Raw genomic sequence first — 22,416 nt, 5'->3', positions numbered from 1 at the left:
AAACCATGGTCGGTGTGGTTTACAATGGGGGTTTACAATGGGGGGTTTACAGTGTTAGAAAGAAGAAACCATGGGCAGTGTGGTTTACAATGGGGGTTTACAGTGGGGGTTTACAATGGGGGTTTACAATGTTAGAAAGAAGAAACCATGGTCAGTGCGGTTTACAATGGGGGTTTACAATGTTAGAAAGAAGAAACCATGGGCAGTGTGGTTTACAATGGGGGTTTACAATGTTAGAAAGAAGAAACCATGGGCAGTGTGGTTTACAATGGGGGTTTACAATGGGGGTTTACAATGGGGGTTTACAATGTTAGATAGAAGAAACCATGGTCAGTGTGGTTTACAATGGGGGTTTACAATGTTAGAAAGAAGAAACCATGGGCAGTGTGGTTTACAATGGGGGTTTACAATGTTAGAAAGAAGAAACCATGGGCAGTGCGGTTTACAATGGGGGTTTACAATGTTAGAAAGAAGAAACCATGGGCAGTGTGGTTTACAATGGGAGTTTACAATGGGGGTTTACAATGGGGGTTTACAATGGGGGGTTACAATGTTAGAAAGAAGAAACCATGGGCAGTGTGGTTTACAATGGGGGTTTACAATGTTAGAAAGAAGAAACCATGGGCAGTGTGGTTTACAATGGGGGTTTACAATGTTAGAAAGAAGAAACCATGGTCAGTGTGGTTTACAATGGGGGTTTACAATGTTAGAAAGAAGAAACCATGGGCAGTGTGGTTTACAATGGGGGTTTACAATGGGGGGTTACAATGTTAGAAAGAAGAAACCATGGGCAGTGTGGTTTACAATGGGGGTTTACAATGTTAGAAAGAAGAAACCATGGTCAGTGTGTTTTACAATGGGGGTTTACAATGGGGGTTTACAGTGTTAGAAAAAAGAAACCATGGGCAGTGTGGTTTACAATGGGGGTTTACAATGTTAGAAAGAACAAACCATGGGCAGTGTGGTTTACAATGGGGGTTTACAATGGGGGTTTACAATGGGGGGTTACAATGTTAGAAAGAAGAAACCATGGGCAGTGTGGTTTACAATGGGGGTTTACAATGTTAGAAAGAAGAAACCATGGTCAGTGTGGTTTACAATGGGGGTTTACAATGTTAGAAAGAAGAAACCATGGTCAGTGTGGTTTACAATGGGGGTTTACAATGGGGGTTTACAGTGTTAGAAAGAAGAAACCATGGGCAGTGTGGTTTACAATGGGGGTTTACAATGTTAGAAAGAACAAACCATGGTCGGTGTGGTTTACAATGGGGGTTTACAATGTTAGAAAGAAGAAACCATGGGCAGTGTGGTTTACAATGGGGGTTTACAATGGGGGTTTACAATGTTAGAAAGAAGAAACCATGGTCAGTGTGGTTTACAATGGGGGTTTACAATGGGGGTTTACAATGTTAGAAAGAAGAAACCATGGGCAGTGCGGTTTACAATGGGGGTTTACATTGTTAGAAAGAAGAAACCATGGTCAGTGTGGTTTACAATGGGGGTTTACAATGTTAGAAAGAAGAAACCATGGGCAGTGTGGTTTACAATGGGGGTTTACAATGTTAGAAAGAAGAAACCATGGGCAGTGTGGTTTACAATGGGGGTTTACAATGTTAGAAAGAAGAAACCATGGTCAGTGCGGTTTACAATGGGGGTTTACAATGTTAGAAAGAAGAAACCATGGGCAGTGTGGTTTACAATGGGGGTTTACAATGTTAGAAAGAAGAAACCATGGGCAGTGTGGTTTACAATGGGGGTTTACAATGGGGGTTTACAATGGGGGTTTACAATGTTAGAAAGAAGAAACCATGGGCAGTGTGGTTTACAATGGGGGGTTTACAGTGTTAGAAAGAAGAAACCACGGTCGGTGTGGTTTACAATGGGGGTTTACAATGTTAGAAAGAAGAAACCATGGGCAGTGTGGTTTACAATGGGGGTTTACAATGGGGGTTTACAATGGGGGTTTACAATGTTAGAAAGAAGAAACCATGGTCAGTGCGGTTTACAATGGGGGTTTACAATGTTAGAAAGAAGAAACCATGGGCAGTGTGGTTTACAATGGGGGTTTACAATGTTAGAAAGAAGAAACCATGGGTAGTGTGGTTTACAATGGGGGTTTACAATGGGGGTTTACAATGGGGGTTTACAATGGGGGGTTACAATGTTAGAAAGAAGAAACCATGGGCAGTGTGGTTTACAATGGGGGTTTACAATGTTAGAAAGAAGAAACCATGGGCAGTGTGGTTTACAATGGGGGTTTACAATGTTAGAAAGAAGAAACCATGGTCAGTGTGGTTTACAATGGGGGTTTACAATGTTAGAAAGAAGAAACCATGGGCAGTGTGGTTTACAATGGGGGTTTACAATGGGGGTTTACAATGGGGGGTTACAATGTTAGAAAGAAGAAACCATGGGCAGTGTGGTTTACAATGGGGGTTTACAATGTTAGAAAGAAGAAACCATGGTCAGTGTGGTTTACAATGGGGGTTTACAATGGGGGTTTACAGTGTTAGAAAAAAGAAACCATGGGCAGTGTGGTTTACAATGGGGGTTTACAATGTTAGAAAGAACAAACCATGGGCAGTGTGGTTTACAATGGGGGTTTACAATGGGGGTTTACAATGGGGGGTTACAATGTTAGAAAGAAGAAACCATGGGCAGTGTGGTTTACAATGGGGGTTTACAATGTTAGAAAGAAGAAACCATGGTCAGTGTGGTTTACAATGGGGGTTTACAATGTTAGAAAGAAGAAACCATGGTCAGTGTGGTTTACAATGGGGGTTTACAATGGGGGTTTACAGTGTTAGAAAGAAGAAACCATGGGCAGTGTGGTTTACAATGGGGGTTTACAATGTTAGAAAGAACAAACCATGGTCGGTGTGGTTTACAATGGGGGTTTACAATGTTAGAAAGAACAAACCATGGTCGGTGTGGTTTACAATGGGGGTTTACAATGTTAGAAAGAAGAAACCATGGGCAGTGTGGTTTACAATGGGGGTTTACAATGGGGGTTTACAATGTTAGAAAGAAGAAACCATGGTCAGTGTGGTTTACAATGGGGGTTTACAATGGGGGTTTACAATGTTAGAAAGAAGAAACCATGGGCAGTGCGGTTTACAATGGGGGTTTACAATGTTAGAAAGAAGAAACCATGGTCAGTGTGGTTTACAATGGGGGTTTACAATGTTAGAAAGAAGAAACCATGGGCAGTGTGGTTTACAATGGGGGTTTACAATGTTAGAAAGAAGAAACCATGGGCAGTGTGGTTTACAATGGGGGTTTACAATGTTAGAAAGAAGAAACCATGGTCAGTGCGGTTTACAATGGGGGTTTACAATGTTAGAAAGAAGAAACCATGGGCAGTGTGGTTTACAATGGGGGTTTACAATGGGGGTTTACAATGTTAGAAAGAAGAAACCATGGTCAGTGTGGTTTACAATGGGGGTTTACAATGGGGGTTTACAATGTTAGAAAGAAGAAACCATGGTCAGTGCGGTTTACAATGGGGGTTTACAATGTTAGAAAGAAGAAACCATGGTCATTGTGGTTTACAATGGGGGTTTACAATGGGGGTTTCCAATGTTAGAAAGAAGAAACCATGGTCAGTGTGGTTTACAATGGGGGTTTACAATGGGGGTTTACAATGTTAGAAAGAAGAAACCATGGTCAGTGCGGTTTACAATGGGGGTTTACAATGTTAGAAAGAAGAAACCATGGGCAGTGTGGTTTACAATGGGGGTTTACAATGGGGGTTTACAATGTTAGAAAGAAGAAACCATGGTCAGTGTGGTTTACAATGGGGGTTTACAATGGGGGTTTACAATGTTAGAAAGAAGAAACCATGGTCAGTGCGGTTTACAATGGGGGTTTACAATGTTAGAAAGAAGAAACCATGGTCATTGTGGTTTACAATGGGGGTTTACAATGGGGGTTTCCAATGTTAGAAAGAAGAAACCATGGTCAGTGCGGTTTACAATGGGGGTTTACAATGTTAGAAAGAAGAAACCATGGTCAGTGCGGTTTACAATGGGGGTTTACAATGGGGGTTTACAATGTTAGAAAGAAGAAACCATGGTCAGTGTGGTTTACAATGGGGGTTTACAATGGGGGTTTACAATGTTAGAAAGAAGAAACCATGGTCAGTGCGGTTTACAATGGGGGTTTACAATGTTAGAAAGAAGAAACCATGGTCAGTGTGGTTTACAATGGGGGTTTACAATGGGGGTTTACAATGTTAGAAAGAAGAAACCATGGTCAGTGTGGTTTACAATGGGGGTTTACAATGTTAGAAAGAAGAAACCATGGTCAGTGCGGTTTACAATGGGGTTTTACAATGTTAGATAGAAGAAACCATGGGCAGTGCGGTTTACAATGGGGTTTACAGTGTTAGAAAGAAGAAACCATGGGCAGTGTGGTTTACAATGGGGGTTTACAATGTTAGAAAGAAGAAACCATGGGCAGTGCGGTTTACAATGGGGGTTTACAATGTTAGAAAGAAGAAACCATGGTCAGTGCGGTTTACAATGGGGGTTTACAATGGGGGGTTACAATGTTAGAAAGAAGAAACCATGGTCAGTGTGGTTTACAATGGGGGTTTACAATGTTAGAAAGAAGAAACCATGGGCAGTGCGGTTTACAATGGGGGTTTACAATGTTAGAAAGAAGAAACCATGGGCAGTGTGGTTTACAATGGGGGTTTACAATGTTAGAAAGAAGAAACCATGGGCAGTGTGGTTTACAATGGGGGTTTACAATGTTAGAAAGAAGAAACCATGGGCAGTGTGGTTTACAATGGGGGGTTTACAGTGTTAGAAAGAAGAAACCATGGGCAGTGTGGTTTACAATGGGGGTTTACAATGGGGGTTTACAATGTTAGAAAGAAGAAACCATGGGCAGTGTGGTTTACAATGGGGGTTTACAATGGGGGTTTACAATGTTAGAAAGAAGAAACCATGGTCAGTGTGGTTTACAATGGGGGTTTACAATGGGGGTTTACAGTGTTAGAAAGAAGAAACCATGGTCAGTGCGGTTTACAATGGGGGTTTACAATGTTAGAAAGAAGAAACCATGGGCAGTGTGGTTTACAATGGGGGTTTACAATGTTAGAAAGAAGAAACCATGGGCAGTGTGGTTTACAATGGGGGTTTACAATGTTAGAAAGAAGAAACCATGGTCAGTGCGGTTTACAATGGGGGTTTACAATGTTAGAAAGAAGAAACCATGGGCAGTGTGGTTTACAATGGGGGTTTACAATGTTAGAAAGAAGAAACCATGGTCAGTGCGGTTTACAATGGGGGTTTACAATGTTAGAAAGAAGAAACCATGGGCAGTGTGGTTTACAATGGGGGTTTACAATGTTAGAAAGAAGAAACCATGGGCAGTGTGGTTTACAATGGGGGGTTACAATGTTAGAAAGAAGAAACCATGGGCAGTGTGGTTTACAATGGGGGTTTACAATGTTAGAAAGAAGAAACCATGGGCAGTGTGGTTTACAATGGGGGTTTACAATGTTAGAAAGAAGAAACCATGGGCAGTGTGGTTTACAATGGGGGTTTACAATGTTAGAAAGAAGAAACCATGGGCAGTGCGGTTTACAATGGGGGTTTACAATGTTAGAAAGAAGAAACCATGGGCAGTGTGGTTTACAATGGGGGTTTACAATGTTAGAAAGAAGAAACCATGGTCAGTGTGGTTTACAATGGGGGTTTACAATGGGGGTTTACAATGGGGGGTTACAATGTTAGAAAGAAGAAACCATGGGCAGTGTGGTTTACAATGGGGGTTTACAATGTTAGAAAGAAGAAACCATGGTCAGTGTGGTTTACAATGGGGGTTTACAATGTTAGAAAGAAGAAACCATGGTCAGTGTGGTTTACAATGGGGGTTTACAGTGTTAGAAAGAAGAAACCATGGGCAGTGTGGTTTACAATGGGGGTTTACAATGTTAGAAAGAACAAACCATGGTCGGTGTGGTTTACAATGGGGGTTTACAGTGTTAGAAAGAAGAAACCATGGGCAGTGCGGTTTACAATGGGGGTTTACAATGGGGGTTTACAATGTTAGAAAGAAGAAACCATGGGCAGTGTGGTTTACAATGGGGGCTTACAATGTTAGAAAGAAGAAACCATGGGCAGTGTGGTTTACAATGGGGGCTTACAATGTTAGAAAGAAGAAACCATGGTCAGTGTGGTTTACAATGGGGGTTTACAATGTTAGAAAGAAGAAACCATGGGCAGTGTGGTTTACAATGGGGGTTTACAATGTTAGAAAGAAGAAACCATGGGCAGTGTGGTTTACAATGGGGGTTTACAATGGGGGTTTACAATGTTAGAAAGAAGAAACCATGGTCAGTGTGGTTTACAATGGGGGTTTACAATGGGGGTTTACAATGTTAGAAAGAAGAAACCATGGTCAGTGCCGTTTACAATGTTAGAAAGAAGAAACCATGGTCAGTGTGGTTTACAATGGGGGTTTACAATGTTAGAAACAAGAAACCATGGGCAGTGTGGTTTACAATGGGGGTTACAATGTTAGAAAGAAGAAACCATGGGCAGTGTGGTTTACAATGGGGGTTTACAATGGGGGGTTACAATGTTAGAAAGAAGAAACCATGGTCATTGTGGTTTACAATGGGGGTTTACAATGTTAGAAAGAAGAAACCATGGTCATTGTGGTTTACAATGGGGGTTTACAATGTTAGAAAGAAGAAACCATGGTCAGTGCGGTTTACAATGGGGGTTTACAATGTTAGAAAGAAGAAACCATGGTCATTGTGGTTTACAATGGGGGTTTACAATGTTAGAAAGAAGAAACCATGGTCAGTGTGGTTTACAATGGGGGTTTACAATGTTAGAAAGAAGAAACCATGGGCAGTGTGGTTAACAATGGGGGTTTACAATGGGGGTTTCCAATGTTAGAAAGAAGAAACCATGGTCAGTGTGGTTTACAATGGGGGTTTACAATGTTAGAAAGAAGAAACCATGCTCAGTGTGGTTTACAATGGGGGTTTACAATGTTAGAAAGAAGAAACCATGGTCAGTGTGGTTTACAATGGGGGTTTACAATGTTAGAAAGAAGAAACCAAGGTCAGTGTGGTTTACAATGGGGGTTTACAATGTTAGAAAGAAGAAACCATGCTCAGTGTGGTTTACAATGGGGGTTTACAATGTTAGAAAGAAGAAACCAAGGTCAGTGTGGTTTACAATGGGGGTTTACAATGTTAGAAAGAAGAAACCAAGGTCAGTGTGGTTTACAATGGGGGTTTACAATGTTAGAAAGAAGAAACCAAGGTCAGTGTGGTTTACAATGGGGGTTTACAATGGGGGTTTACAATGTTAGAAAGAAGAAACCAAGGTCAGTGTGGTTTACAATGGGGGTTTACAATGTTAGAAAGAAGAAACCAAGGTCAGTGTGGTTTACAATGGGGGTTTACAATGTTAGAAAGAAGAAACCAAGGTCAGTGTGGTTTACAATGGGGGTTTACAATGTTAGAAAGAAGAAACCATGGTCAGTGTGGTTTACAATGGGGGTTTACAATGTTAGAAAGAAGAAACCAAGGTCAGTGTGGTTTACAATGGGGGTTTACAATGTTAGAAAGAAGAAACCATGCTCAGTGTGGTTTACAATGGGGGTTTACAATGGGGGTTTACAATGTTAGAAAGAAGAAACCAAGGTCAGTGTGGTTTACAATGGGGGTTTACAATGTTAGAAAGAAGAAACCAAGGTCAGTGTGGTTTACAATGGGGGTTTACAATGTTAGAAAGAAGAAACCATGCTCAGTGTGGTTTACAATGGGGGTTTACAATGTTAGAAAGAAGAAACCAAGGTCAGTGTGGTTTACAATGGGGGTTTACAATGTTAGAAAGAAGAAACCAAGGTCAGTGTGGTTTACAATGGGGGTTTACAATGTTAGAAAGAAGAAACCAAGGTCAGTGTGGTTTACAATGGGGGTTTACAATGGGGGTTTACAATGTTAGAAAGAAGAAACCAAGGTCAGTGTGGTTTACAATGGGGGTTTACAATGTTAGAAAGAAGAAACCAAGGTCAGTGTGGTTTACAATGGGGGTTTACAATGTTAGAAAGAAGAAACCAAGGTCAGTGTGGTTTACAATGGGGGTTTACAATGTTAGAAAGAAGAAACCATGGTCAGTGTGGTTTACAATGGGGGTTTACAATGTTAGAAAGAAGAAACCAAGGTCAGTGTGGTTTACAATGGGGGTTTACAATGTTAGAAAGAAGAAACCATGCTCAGTGTGGTTTACAATGGGGGTTTACAATGGGGGTTTACAATGTTAGAAAGAAGAAACCAAGGTCAGTGTGGTTTACAATGGGGGTTTACAATGTTAGAAAGAAGAAACCAAGGTCAGTGTGGTTTACAATGGGGGTTTACAATGGGGGTTTACAATGTTAGAAAGAAGAAACCAAGGTCAGTGTGGTTTACAATGGGGGTTTACAATGTTAGAAAGAAGAAACCATGGTCAGTGTGGTTTACAATGGGGGTTTACAATGGAGGTTTACAATGTTAGAAAGAAGAAACCAAGGTCAGTGTGGTTTACAATGGGGGTTTACAATGTTAGAAAGAAGAAACCAAGGTCAGTGTGGTTTACAATGGGGGTTTACAATGTTAGAAAGAAGAAACCATGCTCAGCGTGGTTTACAATGGGGGTTTAGAATGGGGGTTTACAATGTTAGAAAGAAGAAACCATGCTCAGTGTGGTTTACAATGGGGGTTTACAATGGGGGTTTACAGTGTTAGAAAGAAGAAACCAAGGTCAGTGTGGTTTACAATGGGGTTTACAATGTTAGAAAGAAGAAACCATGGTCAGTGTGGTTTACAATGGGGGTTTACAATGTTAGAAAGAAGAAACCAAGGTCAGTGTGGTTTACAATGGGGGTTTACAATGTTAGAAAGAAGAAACCAAGGTCAGTGTGGTTTACAATGGGGGTTTACAGTGTTAGAAAGAAGAAACCATGGTCAGTGTGGTTTAGAATGGGGGTTTACAGTGTTAGAAAGAAGAAACCATGCTCAGTGTGGTTTACAATGGGGGTTTACAATGTTAGATAGAAGAAACCATGCTCAGTGTGGTTTGCAATGGGGGTTTACAATGTTAGAAAGAAGAAACCATGGGCAGTGTGGTTTACAATGGGGGTTTACAATGTTAGAAAGAAGAAACCATGGGCAGTGTGGTTTACAATGGGGGTTTACAATGTTAGAAAGAAGAAACCATGGGCAGTGTGGTTTACAATGGGGGTTTACAATGGGGGTTTACAATGTTAGATAGAAGAAACAATGGTCGGTGTGGTTTACAATGGGGGTTTACAATGTTAGATAGAAGAAACCATGGTCAGTGTGGTTTACAATGGGGGTTTACAATGGGGGTTTACAATGTTAGAAAGAAGAAACCATGGGCAGTGTGGTTTACAATGGGGGTTTACAATGTTAGAAAGAAGAAACCATGGGCAGTGTGGTTTACAATGGGGGTTTACAGTGGGGGTTTACAATGGGGGTTTACAATGTTAGATAGAAGAAACCATGGTCGGTGCGGTTTACAATGGGGGTTTACAATGTTAGAAAGAAGAAACCATGGGCAGTGTGGTTTGCAATGGGGGTTTACAATGGGGGTTTACAATGGGGGTTTACAATGTTAGATAGAAGAAACAATGGTCGGTGTGGTTTACAATGGGGGTTTACAATGTTAGATAGAAGAAACCATGGTCAGTGTGGTTTACAATGGGGGTTTACTATGGGGGTTTACAATGTTAGAAAGAAGAAACCATGGTCAGTGTAGTTTACAATGGGGGTTTACAATGTTAGAAAGAAGAAACCATGGGCAGTGTGGTTTACAATGGGGGTTTACAATGTTAGAAAGAAGAAACCATGGTCAGTGTGGTTTACAATGGGGGTTTACAGTGGGGGTTTACAATGGGGGTTTACAATGTTAGATAGAAGAAACCATGGTCGGTGCGGTTTACAATGGGGTTTACAATGTTAGAAAGAAGAAACCATGGGCAGTGTGGTTTGCAATGGGGGTTTACAATGGGGGTTTACAATGGGGGTTTACAATGTTAGATAGAAGAAACCATGGTCGGTGTGGTTTACAATGGGGGTTTACAATGGGGGTTTACAATGTTAGAAAGAAGAAACCATGGTCAGTGTGGTTTACAATGGGGGTTTACAATGTTAGATAGAAGAAACCATGGTCAGTGTGGTTTACAATGGGGGTTTACAATGGGGGTTTACAATGTTAGAAAGAAGAAACCATGGGCAGTGTGGTTTACAATGGGGGTTTACAATGTTCGAAAGAAGAAACCATGGTCAGTGTGGTTTACAATGGGGGTTTACAATGTTAGAAAGAAGAAATCATGGTCGGTGTGGTTTACAATGGGGGTTTACAATGTTAGATAGAAGAAACCATGGTCAGTGTGGTTTACAATGGGGGTTTACAATGGGGGTTTACAATGTTAGATAGAAGAAACCATGGTCGGTGCGGTTTACAATGGGGGTTTACAATGTTAGAAAGAAGAAACCATGGGCAGTGTGGTTTGCAATGGGGGTTTACAATGGGGGTTTACAATGGGGGTTTACAATGTTAGATAGAAGAAACCATGGTCGGTGTGGTTTACAATGGGGGTTTACAATGTTAGATAGAAGAAACCATGGTCAGTGTGGTTTACAATGGGGGTTTACAATGGGGGTTTACAATGTTAGAAAGAAGAAACCATGGGCAGTGTGGTTTACAATGGGGGTTTACAATGTTAGAAAGAAGAAACCATGGGCAGTGTGGTTTACAATGGGGGTTTACAATGTTAGAAAGAAGAAACCATGGGCAGTGTGGTTTACAATGGGGGTTTACAATGGGGGTTTACAGTGTTAGAAAGAAGAAACCATGGGCAGTGTGGTTTACAATGGGGGTTTACAATGTTAGAAAGAAGAAACCATGGGCAGTGTGGTTTACAATGGGGGTTTACAGTGTTAGAAAGAAGAAACCATGGGCAGTGTGGTTTACAATGGGGGTTTACAATGTTAGATAGAAGAAACCATGGTCAGTGTGGTTTACAATGGGGGTTTACAATGGGGGTTTACAATGTTAGAAAGAAGAAACCATGGGCAGTGTGGTTTACAATGGGGGTTTACAATGTTAGAAAGAAGAAACCATGGGCAGTGTGGTTTACAATGGGGGTTTACAATGTTAGAAAGAAGAAACCATGGGCAGTGTGGTTTACAATGGGGGTTTACAATGGGGGTTTACAGTGTTAGAAAGAAGAAACCATGGGCAGTGTGGTTTACAATGGGGGTTTACAATGTTAGAAAGAAGAAACCATGGGCAGTGTGGTTTACAATGGGGGTTTACAGTGTTAGAAAGAAGAAACCATGGGCAGTGTGGTTTACAATGGGGGTTTACAATGTAAGAAAGAAGAAACCATGGGCAGTGTGGTTTACAATGGGGGTTTACAATGGGGGTTTACAATGTTAGAAAGAAGAAACCATGGGCAGTGTGGGTTACAATGGCGGGTTTACAATGTTAGAAAGAAGAAACCATGGGCAATGTGGTTTACAATGGGGGTTTACAATGTTAGAAAGAACAAACCATGGGCAGTGTGGTTTACAATGGGGGTTTACAATGTTAGAAAGAACAAACCATGGGCAGTGTGGTTTACAATGGGGGTTTACAATGTTAGAAAGAACAAACCATGGGCAGTGTGGTTTACAATGGGGGTTTACAATGTTAGAAAGAACAAACCATGGGCAGTGTGGTTTACAATGGGGGTTTACAATGTTAGAAAGAAGAAACCATGGTCAGTGTGGTTTACAATGGGGGTTTACAATGGGGGTTTACAATGTTAGAAAGAACAAACCATGGTCGGTGTGGTTTACAATGGGGGTTTACAATGTTAGAAAGAAGAAACCATGGGCAGTGTGGTTTACAATGGGGGTTTACAATGTTAGAAAGAAGAAACCATGGTCGGTGCGGTTTACAATGGGGGTTTACAATGTTAGAAAGAAGAAACCATGGGCAGTGTGGTTTACAATGGGGGTTTACAATGTTAGAAAGAAGAAACCATGGTCGGTGCGGTTTACAATGGGGGTTTACAATGTTAGAAAGAAGAAACCATGGGCAGTGTGGTTTACAATGGGGGTTTACAATGGGGGTTTACAATGGGGGTTTACAATGTTAGAAAGAAGAAACCATGGTCGGTGCGGTTTACAATGGGGGTTTACAATGTTAGAAAGAAGAAACCATGGGCAGTGTGGTTTACAATGGGGGTTTACAATGTAAGAAAGAAGAAACCATGGTCGGTGCGGTTTACAATGGGGGTTTACAATGTTAGAAAGAAGAAACCATGGGCAGTGTGGTTTACAATGGGGATTTACAATGGGGGTTTACAATGGGGGTTTACAATGTTAGATAGAAGAAACCATGGTTAGTGTGGTTTACAATGGGGGTTTACAATGGGGGTTTACAATGTTAGATAGAAGAAACCATGGTTAGTGTGGTTTACAATGGGGGTTTACAATGTTAGAAAGAAGAAACCATGGGCAGTGTGGTTTACAATGGGGGTTTACAATGGGGGTTTACAATGTTAGATAGAAGAAACCATGGTTAGTGTGGTTTACAATGGGGGTTTACAATGTTAGAAAGAAGAAACCATGGGCAGTGTGGTTTGCAATGGGGGTTTACAATGGGGGTTTACAATGGGGGTTTACAATGTTAGATAGAAGAAACCATGGTTAGTGTGGTTTACAATGGGGGTTTACAATGGGGGTTTACAATGTTAGCAAAAAGAAACCATGGGCAGTGTGGTTTACAATGCCATGAAGTTTGGAAATAAGAAATCATGGACAAATTGGTCATGAAGGATTAATTAACAAAGAAAGTCAAAATTTCAAAATAAACAACATAAAAGGCGAAGTTTTTATGCCTCCGCCGACCAAGACGCCAGGGCGTCATGTTTTCTGGTTGTCTGTCCATCCGTCCGTCCGTTTTCGTTGCCGCGATAACTTAAGAACAGCTGGAGGGATTGACGTCAAACTCGGTACAGGTATGTAGAATGATGTACAGATTAACTGATTACATTTTGGGGTCAAGAGGTCAAAGGTCCTGTTAAGTAAAAATTCTGTTACCAACTAACTTGTGAACCAGTGATGGGATTTTCATCAAACTAATTATATGTATATATTATGATGCAAAGATGAACCGATTCGATTTTGGGGTCAAGAGGTCAAAGTTCAGAGGTTATGTTAAGTAAAAATATTTCGTTACCGCGATAACTTAAGAACGCCTGAAGGGATCTTAACCAAACTTGGTACAGGTATGTATAATGATGTAAGGATGCACTGATTATATTTTGGGGTCAAGAGGTCAAATGATGCAAAGATGAAGGAATTCCAGTTTGGGGTCAAGAGGTCAAAGGTCATGGAAAGTAAAAATTATTTTGTTACCTCAATAACTTAAGAACAGCTGAAGGGAACCAAGTCAAACTTGGTACAAGTATTATAATGATGTAAAGATAAACGTATTTGATTATGGAATCAAGAGGTCAAAGGTGAGAAGTCCGATAAGGTAACAATTCTGTTACTGCACTAACGTGTGAACCAGTGATTGGAGTTTCACCAAACTAGATGTATGTATATACAGACTTGGCATTTGATATGGAATATTTTTTTTGCGAGGGTCAACTTACTTTTCAAGATGACTTAGAACCAAAAGTTCATTGGAATTATGTTGAAATTATTCTAGATATTGTTAATGTGACCTTTAAAAAAAACAAAAACCACATTTGACATTTCTAAACAAATAAATTGATCCTTGAAAGTGATGTAAACTGATATCGAACTCAATTCATGGACAGTACTGTGTTAAACTTCTGTACGTTTTCCAGAAGTATCTCTTTATTTTGCACATTAGCCAAAAAAAAATTTCAACAAAACCAAAAGTTTAACTAGAACGGGCACTCGGTAGAGCGCATACCTTCGCCGCAGCTACTGTTCTGTACTTGGTAAAAATACGATTTTGACCTTTTCGTGACCTTGACCTTGACCTTTGACCCGATTGCTCCCAAAATCTAATCAAATGTGTCCCGTATAATAACCAATCATCCCACCAAATTTCATGCAATTCGGTTGAATACTTTTTGAGTTATGCGAATAACATACACACACACACACAGACATACAAACAAGGGTTATGACGTCAGAGTGTCATGTCGCATATCACAAGATTGGGCATTGAATTCTGAACATTTTGGCATTAGTTTCATACAAATTGGACACAAATTGACCGCGCTATGGTAAAAAGACGATTTTGACCTTTTCATGACCTTGACCTTGACCTTTGACCCGATCGATTCCAAAATCTAATCAAATGGTTCCCGGATAATAACCTATCATCCCACCAAATTTCATGCGAATCGGTTGAATACTTTTTGAGTTATGCGAATAACATACACACACACACACAGACATACAAATAACTAGAACGGGCACTCGGTAGAGCGCATACCTTCGCCGCAGCTACTGTTCTGTACTTGGTAAAAATACGATTTTGACCTTTTCGTGACCTTGACCTTGACCTTTGACCCGATTGCTCCCAAAATCTAATCAAATGTGTCCCGGATAATAACCAATCATCCCACCAAATTTCATGCAATTCGGTTGAATACTTTTTGAGTTATGCGAATAACATACACACACACACACAGACATACAAATAAATACACAGCGATCAAAACATAACCTTCCGCTTTTGCGAAGGTAATTACGACTGGGATTACGGACAGTAAAATTACAGTTCAGTACTTCGTGTAACCCCCACGAGCATTCAGGAGAGCACGTCCACGTTGAGGCATGCTGTTCACGAGATTTGCCAAGGTTTGGACAGGAATCACTTGCCATGCAGTGACAGGCCACTCCATATGCTCTACACCACGGTCAGCAAGAAAGTGTTGGATCATGCGAGCACGATGAGGCCGTGCATTGTCATCTTGGAAGACAAAGTTTCCTCTAAAGGCTGCACAAACAAATGGAAGCAATGTTTCTTCCAGAATGGCCCTGTGCTTGAACTGGTTCAGGTTTCCATTCAGAACAACCAGGTCACTTTTGCCCCCTGCATGAAAAGCAGCCCAAACGGTCACCCCACCACCCCCAGCTCGGAATCTTGGCACTATACAATCTTCGTTGTAGGCTTCATGCACTTGTCTGCGCACTCGGACGCGGCCATATTGACGATAGACCAGAAATCTAGACTTGTCACTGAAGATCACGTGATTCCAGTGTCCTGGCTGCCATTGATGGTGCTCTCTGGCCCACTGCAATCGGCGCTGGTGGTGTTGTCTGGTCAGACGTGGCTTTCTCAGGGGACGCCTGGCACGATAGCCTGCTTGAACCAGTCGTTGGTTGACTAGCCTTCTGGATACAGGCACATTTGTCAGTTGCTGCCACTCAGCCCTAAGCCGATTAGCTGACTTGGTACGGCCATTGCGGACTAACCGGTGCAGCTGGCGATCATCCCTCCTTGTGGTTCTGCGGGGACGTCCTGGCCTCGGTATTGGAGTAGGGACACCCCTCTGAGTATTTCGTTTCAGGATCTTTGACACCTGACCTTGAGTGATGCCATACTGCCGAGCAATAGCACGCTGTTTCATGCCGGAATTTCGCAAAGCCACCACTAAATGACAAACAGCATTGTCAAGTTGACGGACCATCTCCAGAGGAAGCGGCAATAACTTTTGTAGACGTGCAGCAGTTGTTTTCCACTAATACAGAATGCAACAACCCTTATATACCGGATTGTGAAGCCAATCGTCATATGTACCTGTCCGTACATTTTGTCACGCCACCTGTGATATTATCCTGTTATTGACTTCTTGCTGCGAAAGACAATCAGTGACATAATTCTTTCAACAAAGACATCACCGAAGGGTAAAAGAAACTCACCAGATTGATATACTGAGTTCAGAAAGTAAACCCAAGTCAAGAAAAAATATATATTCCATATTAAATGCCAAGTCTGTATTATGATGCAAAGATGAAATAATTAGATTTTGGCATCAAAGGTCAGAGGTCATGTCAGGTAATAAATGTGATATTTCAGAACAGCTGAATGGATTTAAATCAAACTTGGTACAAGTATGTATAATGATGTAATAATGTGGGCAGACGCATAATCTGTCGACGCCGTGACGTCGAAGAGTGCCGTTCTACTTTTTTTTTGGAAACTAAGAATGTAGTCTGAACGAGGAGGCCGTTTTGAAAAGTCAAACTCACCGACTTGGACGATCCCATTTTGTGGCTTTTCCAAGAAGAGTCCGGTGAGTTCCTGCCGATGCTCGCAAAAGTTATCTTCACCTCCACCCTCCTGCTCGAGCCTCGCTGACCCCACCTCCTCATCCGCCTCATTAACAGAAAGAGGGAGCATTTTCCCACCTCCGACTTGCTGCTCTTCCACTACTGACACACATCATCAAATGATTTTTGTTAAGGGCTGCTCTTCCACTACTGACCTCCCAAGAGACTCCAATTTTTTTAATGGAAAACTAAAGGTTTTCACAAAAATGAAGGGCTGTTTTGATGAGTTCTCTTAAGGTCTTGTCATTCTCAAGCTTTGATGAGACCCCTAAAAGCCTAGGTCTGCTCAAACTTTGAGGAGTCCCCCATTAAAGCCCAGTCCTGCTCAAGCTTTGAATAGTCCCCCATTAAAGCCCAATCCTGCTCAAGCTTTGAATAGTCCCCCATTAAAGCCCAGTCCTGCTCAAGCTTTGAATAGTCCCCCATTAAAGCCCAGGCCTACTCAAGCTTTGAATAGTCCCCCATTAAAGCCCAGTCCTGCTCAAGCTTTGAATAGTCCCCCATTAAAGCCCAGTCCTGCTCAAGCTTTGAATAGTCCCCCATTAAAGCCCAATCCTGCTCAAGCTTTGAATAGTCCCCTATTAAAGCCCAGTCCTGCTCAAGGTTTGAATAGTCCCCTATTAAAGCCCAGTCCTGCTCAAGCTTTGAATAGTCCCCCATTAAAGCCCAATCCTGCTCAAGCTTTGAATAGTCCCCCAATAAAGACCAGTCCTGCTCAAGCTTTGAATCGTCCCCCATTAAAGCCCAGCCCTGCTCAAGCTTTGAATAGTCCCCCAATAAAGACCAGTCCTGCTCAAGCTTTGAATAGTCCCCCATTAAAGCCCAATCCTGCTCAAGCTTTGATTAGTCCCCCATTAAAGCCCAATCCTGCTCAAGCTTTGAATAGTCCCCCATTAAACCCATTCCTGCTCAAGCTTTGAATAGTCCCCTATTGAAGCCCAGTCCTGCTCAAGCTTTGAATAGTCCCCTATTAAAGCCCAGTCCTGCTCAAGCTTTGAATAGCCCCCCATTAAAGCCCAGTCCTGCTCAAGCTTTGAATAGTCCCCCATTAAAGACCAATCCTGCTCAAGCTTTGAATAGTCCCCCATTAAAGACCAATCCTGCTCAAGCTTTGAGTAATCCCCCATTAAAGCCCAGTCCTGCTCAAGCTTTGAATAGTCCCCCATTAAAGCCCAATCCTGCTCAAACTTTGAATAGTCCCCGATTAAAGCCCAGTCCTGCTCAAGTTTTGAATAGTCCCCTATTAAAGCCCCGTCCTGCTCAAGCTTTGAATAGCCCCCATTAAAGCCCAGTCCTGCTCAAGCTTTGAATAGTCCCCCATTAAAGACCAATCCTGCTCAAGCTTTGAGTAGTCCCCCATTAAAGCCCAGTCCTGCTCAAGCTTTGAATAGTCCCCCATTAAAGCCTAGTCCTGCTCAAGTTTTGAATAGTCCCCTATTAAAGCCCCATCCTGCTCAAGCTTTGAATAGCCCCCATTAAAGCCCAGTCCTGCTCAAGCTTTGAATAGTCCCCCATTAAAGCCCAATCCTGCTCAAGCTTTGAATAGTCCCCCATTAAAGCCCAATCCTGCTCAAGCTTTGAATAGTCCCCCATTAAAGCCCAATCCTGCTCAAGCTTTGAATAGTCCCCCATTAAAGCCCAGTCCTGCTCAAGCTTTGAATAGGCCCCCATTAAAGCCCAGTCCTGCTCAAGCTTTGAATAGTCCCCTATTAAAGCCCAGTCCTGCTCAAGCTTTGAATAGTCCCCCATTAAACCCAATCCTGCTCAAGCTTTGAATAGTCCCCTATTAAAGCCAAGTCCTGCTCAAGCTTTGAATAGTCCCCAATTAAAGCCCAGTCCTGCTCAAGGTTTGAATAGTCCCCTATTAAAGCCCAATCCTGCTCAAGCTTTGAATAGTCCCCCATGAAAGCCCAATCCTGCTCAAGCTTTGAATAGTCCCCCATTAAAGCCCAATCCTGCTCAAGCTTTGAATAGTCCCCCATTAAAGCCCAATCCTGCTCAAGCTTTGAATAGTCCCCCATTAAAGCCCAATCCTGCTCAAGCTTTGAATAGTCCCCTATTAAAGCCCAGTCCTGCTCAAGGTTTGAATAGTCCCCTATTAAAGCCCAATCCTGCTCAAGCTTTGAATAGTCCCCCATTAAAGCCCAATCCTGCTCAAGCTTTGAATAGTCCCCCATTAAAGCCCAGTCCTGCTCAAGCTTTGAATAGTCCCCCATTAAAGCCCAGTCCTGCTCAAGCTTTGAATAGTCCCCTATTAAAGCCCAGTCCTGCTCAAGCTTTGAATAGTCCCCCATTAAAGCCCAGTCCTGCTCAAGGTTTGAATAGTCCCCTATTGAAGCCCAGTCCTGCTCAAGGTTTGAATAGTCCCCGATTAAAGCCCAGTCCTGCTCAAGCTTTGAATAGTCCCCCATTAAAGCCCAATCCTGCTCAAGCTTTGAATAGTCCCCCATTAAAGCCCAATCCTACTCAAGCTTTGAATAGTCCCCCATTAAAGTCCAATCCTGCTCAAGCTTTGAATAGTCCCCTATTAAAGCCCAGTCCTGCTCAATGTTTGAATAGTCCCCTATTAAAGCCCAGTCCTGCTCAAGCTTTGAATAGTCCCCCATTAAAGCCCAATCCTGCTCAAGCTTTGAATAGTCCCCCATTAAAGCCCAATCCTGCTCAAGCTTTGAATAGTCCCCCATTAAAGCCCAATCCTGCTCAAGCTTTGAATAGTCCCCTATTAAAGCCCAGTCCTGCTCAAGGTTTGAATACTCCCCTATTAAAGCCCAGTCCTGCTCAAGCTTTGAATAGTCCATCATTAAAGCCCAGTCCTGCTCAAGCTTTGAATAGTCCCCTATTGAAGCCCAGTCCTGCTCAAGCTTTGAATAGTCCCCTATTAAAGCTCAGTCCTGCTCAAGCTTTGAATAGCCCCGCATTAAAGCCCAGTCCTGCTCAAGCTTTGAATAGTCCCCCATTAAAGACCAATCCTGCTCAAGCTTTGAATAGTCCCCCATTAAAGTCCAATCGTGCTCAAGCTTTGAATAGTCCCCCATTAAAGCCCAATCCTGCTCAAGCTTTGAATAGTCCCCTATTAAAGCCCAGTCCTGCTCAAGCTTTGAATAGTCCCCTATTAAAGCCCAGTCCTGCTCAAGCTTTGAATAGTCCCCCATTAAAGCCCAATCCTGCTCAAGCTTTGAATAGTCCCCTATTAAAGCCCAGTCCTGCTCAAGCTTTGAATAGTCCCCCATTAAAGCCGAGTCCTGCTCAAGCTTTGAATAGTCCCCCATTAAAGCCCAGTCCTGCTCAAGCTTTGAATAGTCCCCTATTAAAGCCCAGTCCTGCTCAAGCTTTGAATAGTCCCCCATTAAAGCCCAGTCCTGCTCAAGGTTTGAATAGTCCCCTATTGAAGCCAATCCTGCTCAAGGTTTGAATAGTCCCCCATTAAAGCCCAATCCTGCTCAAGCTTTGAATAGTCCCCCATTAAAGCCCAATCCTGCTCAAGCTTTGAATAGTCCCCCATTAAAGCCCAATCCTACTCAAGCTTTGAATAGTCCCCCATTAAAGTCCAATCCTGCTCAAGCTTTGAATAGTCCCATATTAAAGCCCAGTCCTGCTCAAGGTTTGAATAGTCCCCTATTAAAGCCCAGTCCTGCTCAAGCTTTGAATAGTCCCCCATTAAAGCCCAATCCTGCTCAAGCTTTGAATAGTCCCCCATTAAAGCCCAATCCTGCTCAAGCTTTGAATAGTCCCCCATTAAAGCCCAATCCTGCTCAAGCTTTGAATAGTCCCCTATTAAAGCCCAGTCCTGCTCAAGGTTTGAATACTCCCCTATTAAAGCCCAGTCCTGCTCAAGCTTTGAATAGTCCCCCATTAAAGCCCAATCCTGCTCAAGCTTTGAATAGTCCCCCATTAAAGCCCAATCCTGCTCAAGCTTTGAATAGTCCCCCATTAAAGCCCAGTCCTGCTCAAGCTTTGAATAGTCCCCTATTGAAGCCCAGTCCTGCTAAAGCTTTGAATAGTCCCCTATTAAAGCCCAGTCCTGCTCGAGCTTTGAATAGCCCCCCATTAAAGCCCAGTCCTGCTCAAGCTTTGAATAGTCCCCCATTAAAGACCAATCCTGCTCAAGCTTTGAATAGTCCCCCATTAAAGACCAATCCTGCTCAAGCTTTGAATAGTCCCCCATTAAAGACCAATCCTGCTCAAGCTTTGAATAATCCCCCATTAAAGACCAATCCTGCTCAAGCTTTGAATAGTCCCCCCATTAAAGCCCAGTCCTGCTCAAGCTTTGAATAGTCCCCCATTAAAGCCCAGTCCTGCTCAAGCTTTGAATAGTCCCCTATTGAAGCCCAGTCCTGCTAAAGCTTTGAATAGTCCCCTATTAAAGCCCAGTCCTGCTCGAGCTTTGAATAGCCCCCCATTAAAGCCCAGTCCTGCTCAAGCTTTGAATAGTCCCCCATTAAAGACCAATCCTGCTCAAGCTTTGAATAGTCCCCCATTAAAGACCAATCCTGCTCAAGCTTTGAATAGTCCCCCATTAAAGACCAATCCTGCTCAAGCTTTGAATAGTCCCCCATTAAAGACCAATCCTGCTCAAGCTTTGAATAGTCCCCCCATTAAAGCCCAGTCCTGCTCAAGCTTTGAATAGTCCCCCATGAAAGCCCAGTCCTGTTCAAGCTTTGAATAGTCCCCCATTAAGCAGTCCCACTCAAGCTTTGAATAGTCCCCCAATAAAGCCCAGTCCTGCTCAGGCTTTGAGTACAACTACATTCAAAGTACATCACCCCCATGCCAAATAAATAAACATATCCTCATAAGCGCAACATTGCTGGGCCCCCTTCAGTGCCCAGCGATGCTGCCATGCAGCACATGAAGACGGAATTGGGAGGGAGCAGTGTACAATAATTGATTGATTATATAATTAATTGCGCAATTAAAATAAAAAAATAATAATTGTAAAATAATTAATTTCTCAATGAATTGGCTAATAGCATACCTAAACCACCAGTTTCATCCGAATCTGTAACTCTTTGTTAATTAATTAATTAATTAATTGATTAATCAATAAATCAAAAATACCCTTTGTAGCCAAATCACTTGGTCATTGTCATGTCCAAATATCAGCTTCCTCACTCAAAAAATGCCTGAGATAATGGCCAGAAGAGAAAGAAAACAAATAAGTACTTAATAAATCGATAATAATGAAGTAATTAATCAATTAATTGATTAATCAAAAATAGCGTTTTTGCCAAAGTACTTACTCGCTATTGTGCTGAAATTTCAGCTTCCTAACTCAAAGGATGGCTGAGATATCGCCTGGACAAACAAGAAAGAAAACAAGAAAACAAACAAACAAATGGAGTGAAAACTGAGTGCTCCCTTTAGGCACGCATCATCGCCAGGGCCCCCTTTGGTGCCCAGTGATGACGTCATGTGGACCAGGAGATGGATTTGGATCGGAGCTGTGTACAATTACATGAATTGAATATTATGACAAGGTGGTTGCTATAAGTAAAGGGACAGATGTCGATTCAACTTTCACAGTTGATTTTATTCTAAAGTAAATGAGAGAAAAAAATATAAAGATAAATTCTTAAAGTCCTCATGATATTGTTACGGTTTTGCACGACCCCATTCCCTTACCAAGGGGAGATTAAGCCTCTTGTTCTCCTGGGGTCTTCGCAACCGCGAGAATGAGTCGCCACTTCCGGTCAGACGCGGGACAGGGTTTCGGGACAATTTTCGCGCGTACCTAAGTACCCACGCCGCCGTGGAAGCGCGGATCAAGTCTCACACGAACCACGCGTAATTTGAGTACGTCCGAGCGGATGGCGTACCACGTGGTCCGTGCTGTTACCTTGTTATTGGAACCCGATCAGAGTGATTTCATTCGTACCATGCTTAGTCAATGATGGAAAGACAAAAGCGATCGAATCAAAGGAATAACAGGTTTCATTATTATTTACAATGATTGGTAGAAGAAGCAGAGACACAGGGCAGGCTTAAACAGTCTTACTTACCCTCCCAGACAATGGACCCATTCACACTCACAGGGGGGTGAAGGAAGGATTGTTCATGCGCTGAACGCGCCG

General features: G+C 42.4%; 1 protein-coding gene across 1 annotated transcript in view; it reads right to left on the bottom strand.

Annotated features, from left to right (window-relative positions):
- The window catches only part of LOC137421138 (myosin-binding protein C, cardiac-type-like), a 146,710-nt gene that overhangs the window by 113,704 nt on the left and 10,590 nt on the right, over window positions 1–22,416 (bottom strand). The window contains exon 3 of the mRNA XM_068106888.2: window positions 16,265–16,447. Within this exon, the coding sequence (XP_067962989.2) occupies window positions 16,265–16,447 (183 nt within the window). The remainder of the gene's footprint in view (window positions 1–16,264; window positions 16,448–22,416) is intronic.

This window comes from Myxine glutinosa, chromosome 1 (assembly GCF_964187855.1).
Source record: "Myxine glutinosa chromosome 1, kmMyxGlut1.1, whole genome shotgun sequence".
Taxonomy (NCBI): Eukaryota; Metazoa; Chordata; class Myxini; order Myxiniformes; family Myxinidae; genus Myxine; species Myxine glutinosa.
The sequence above is the reverse complement of the archived record's forward strand: the minus strand, read 5'-3'. Positions and strand labels throughout refer to the sequence as shown.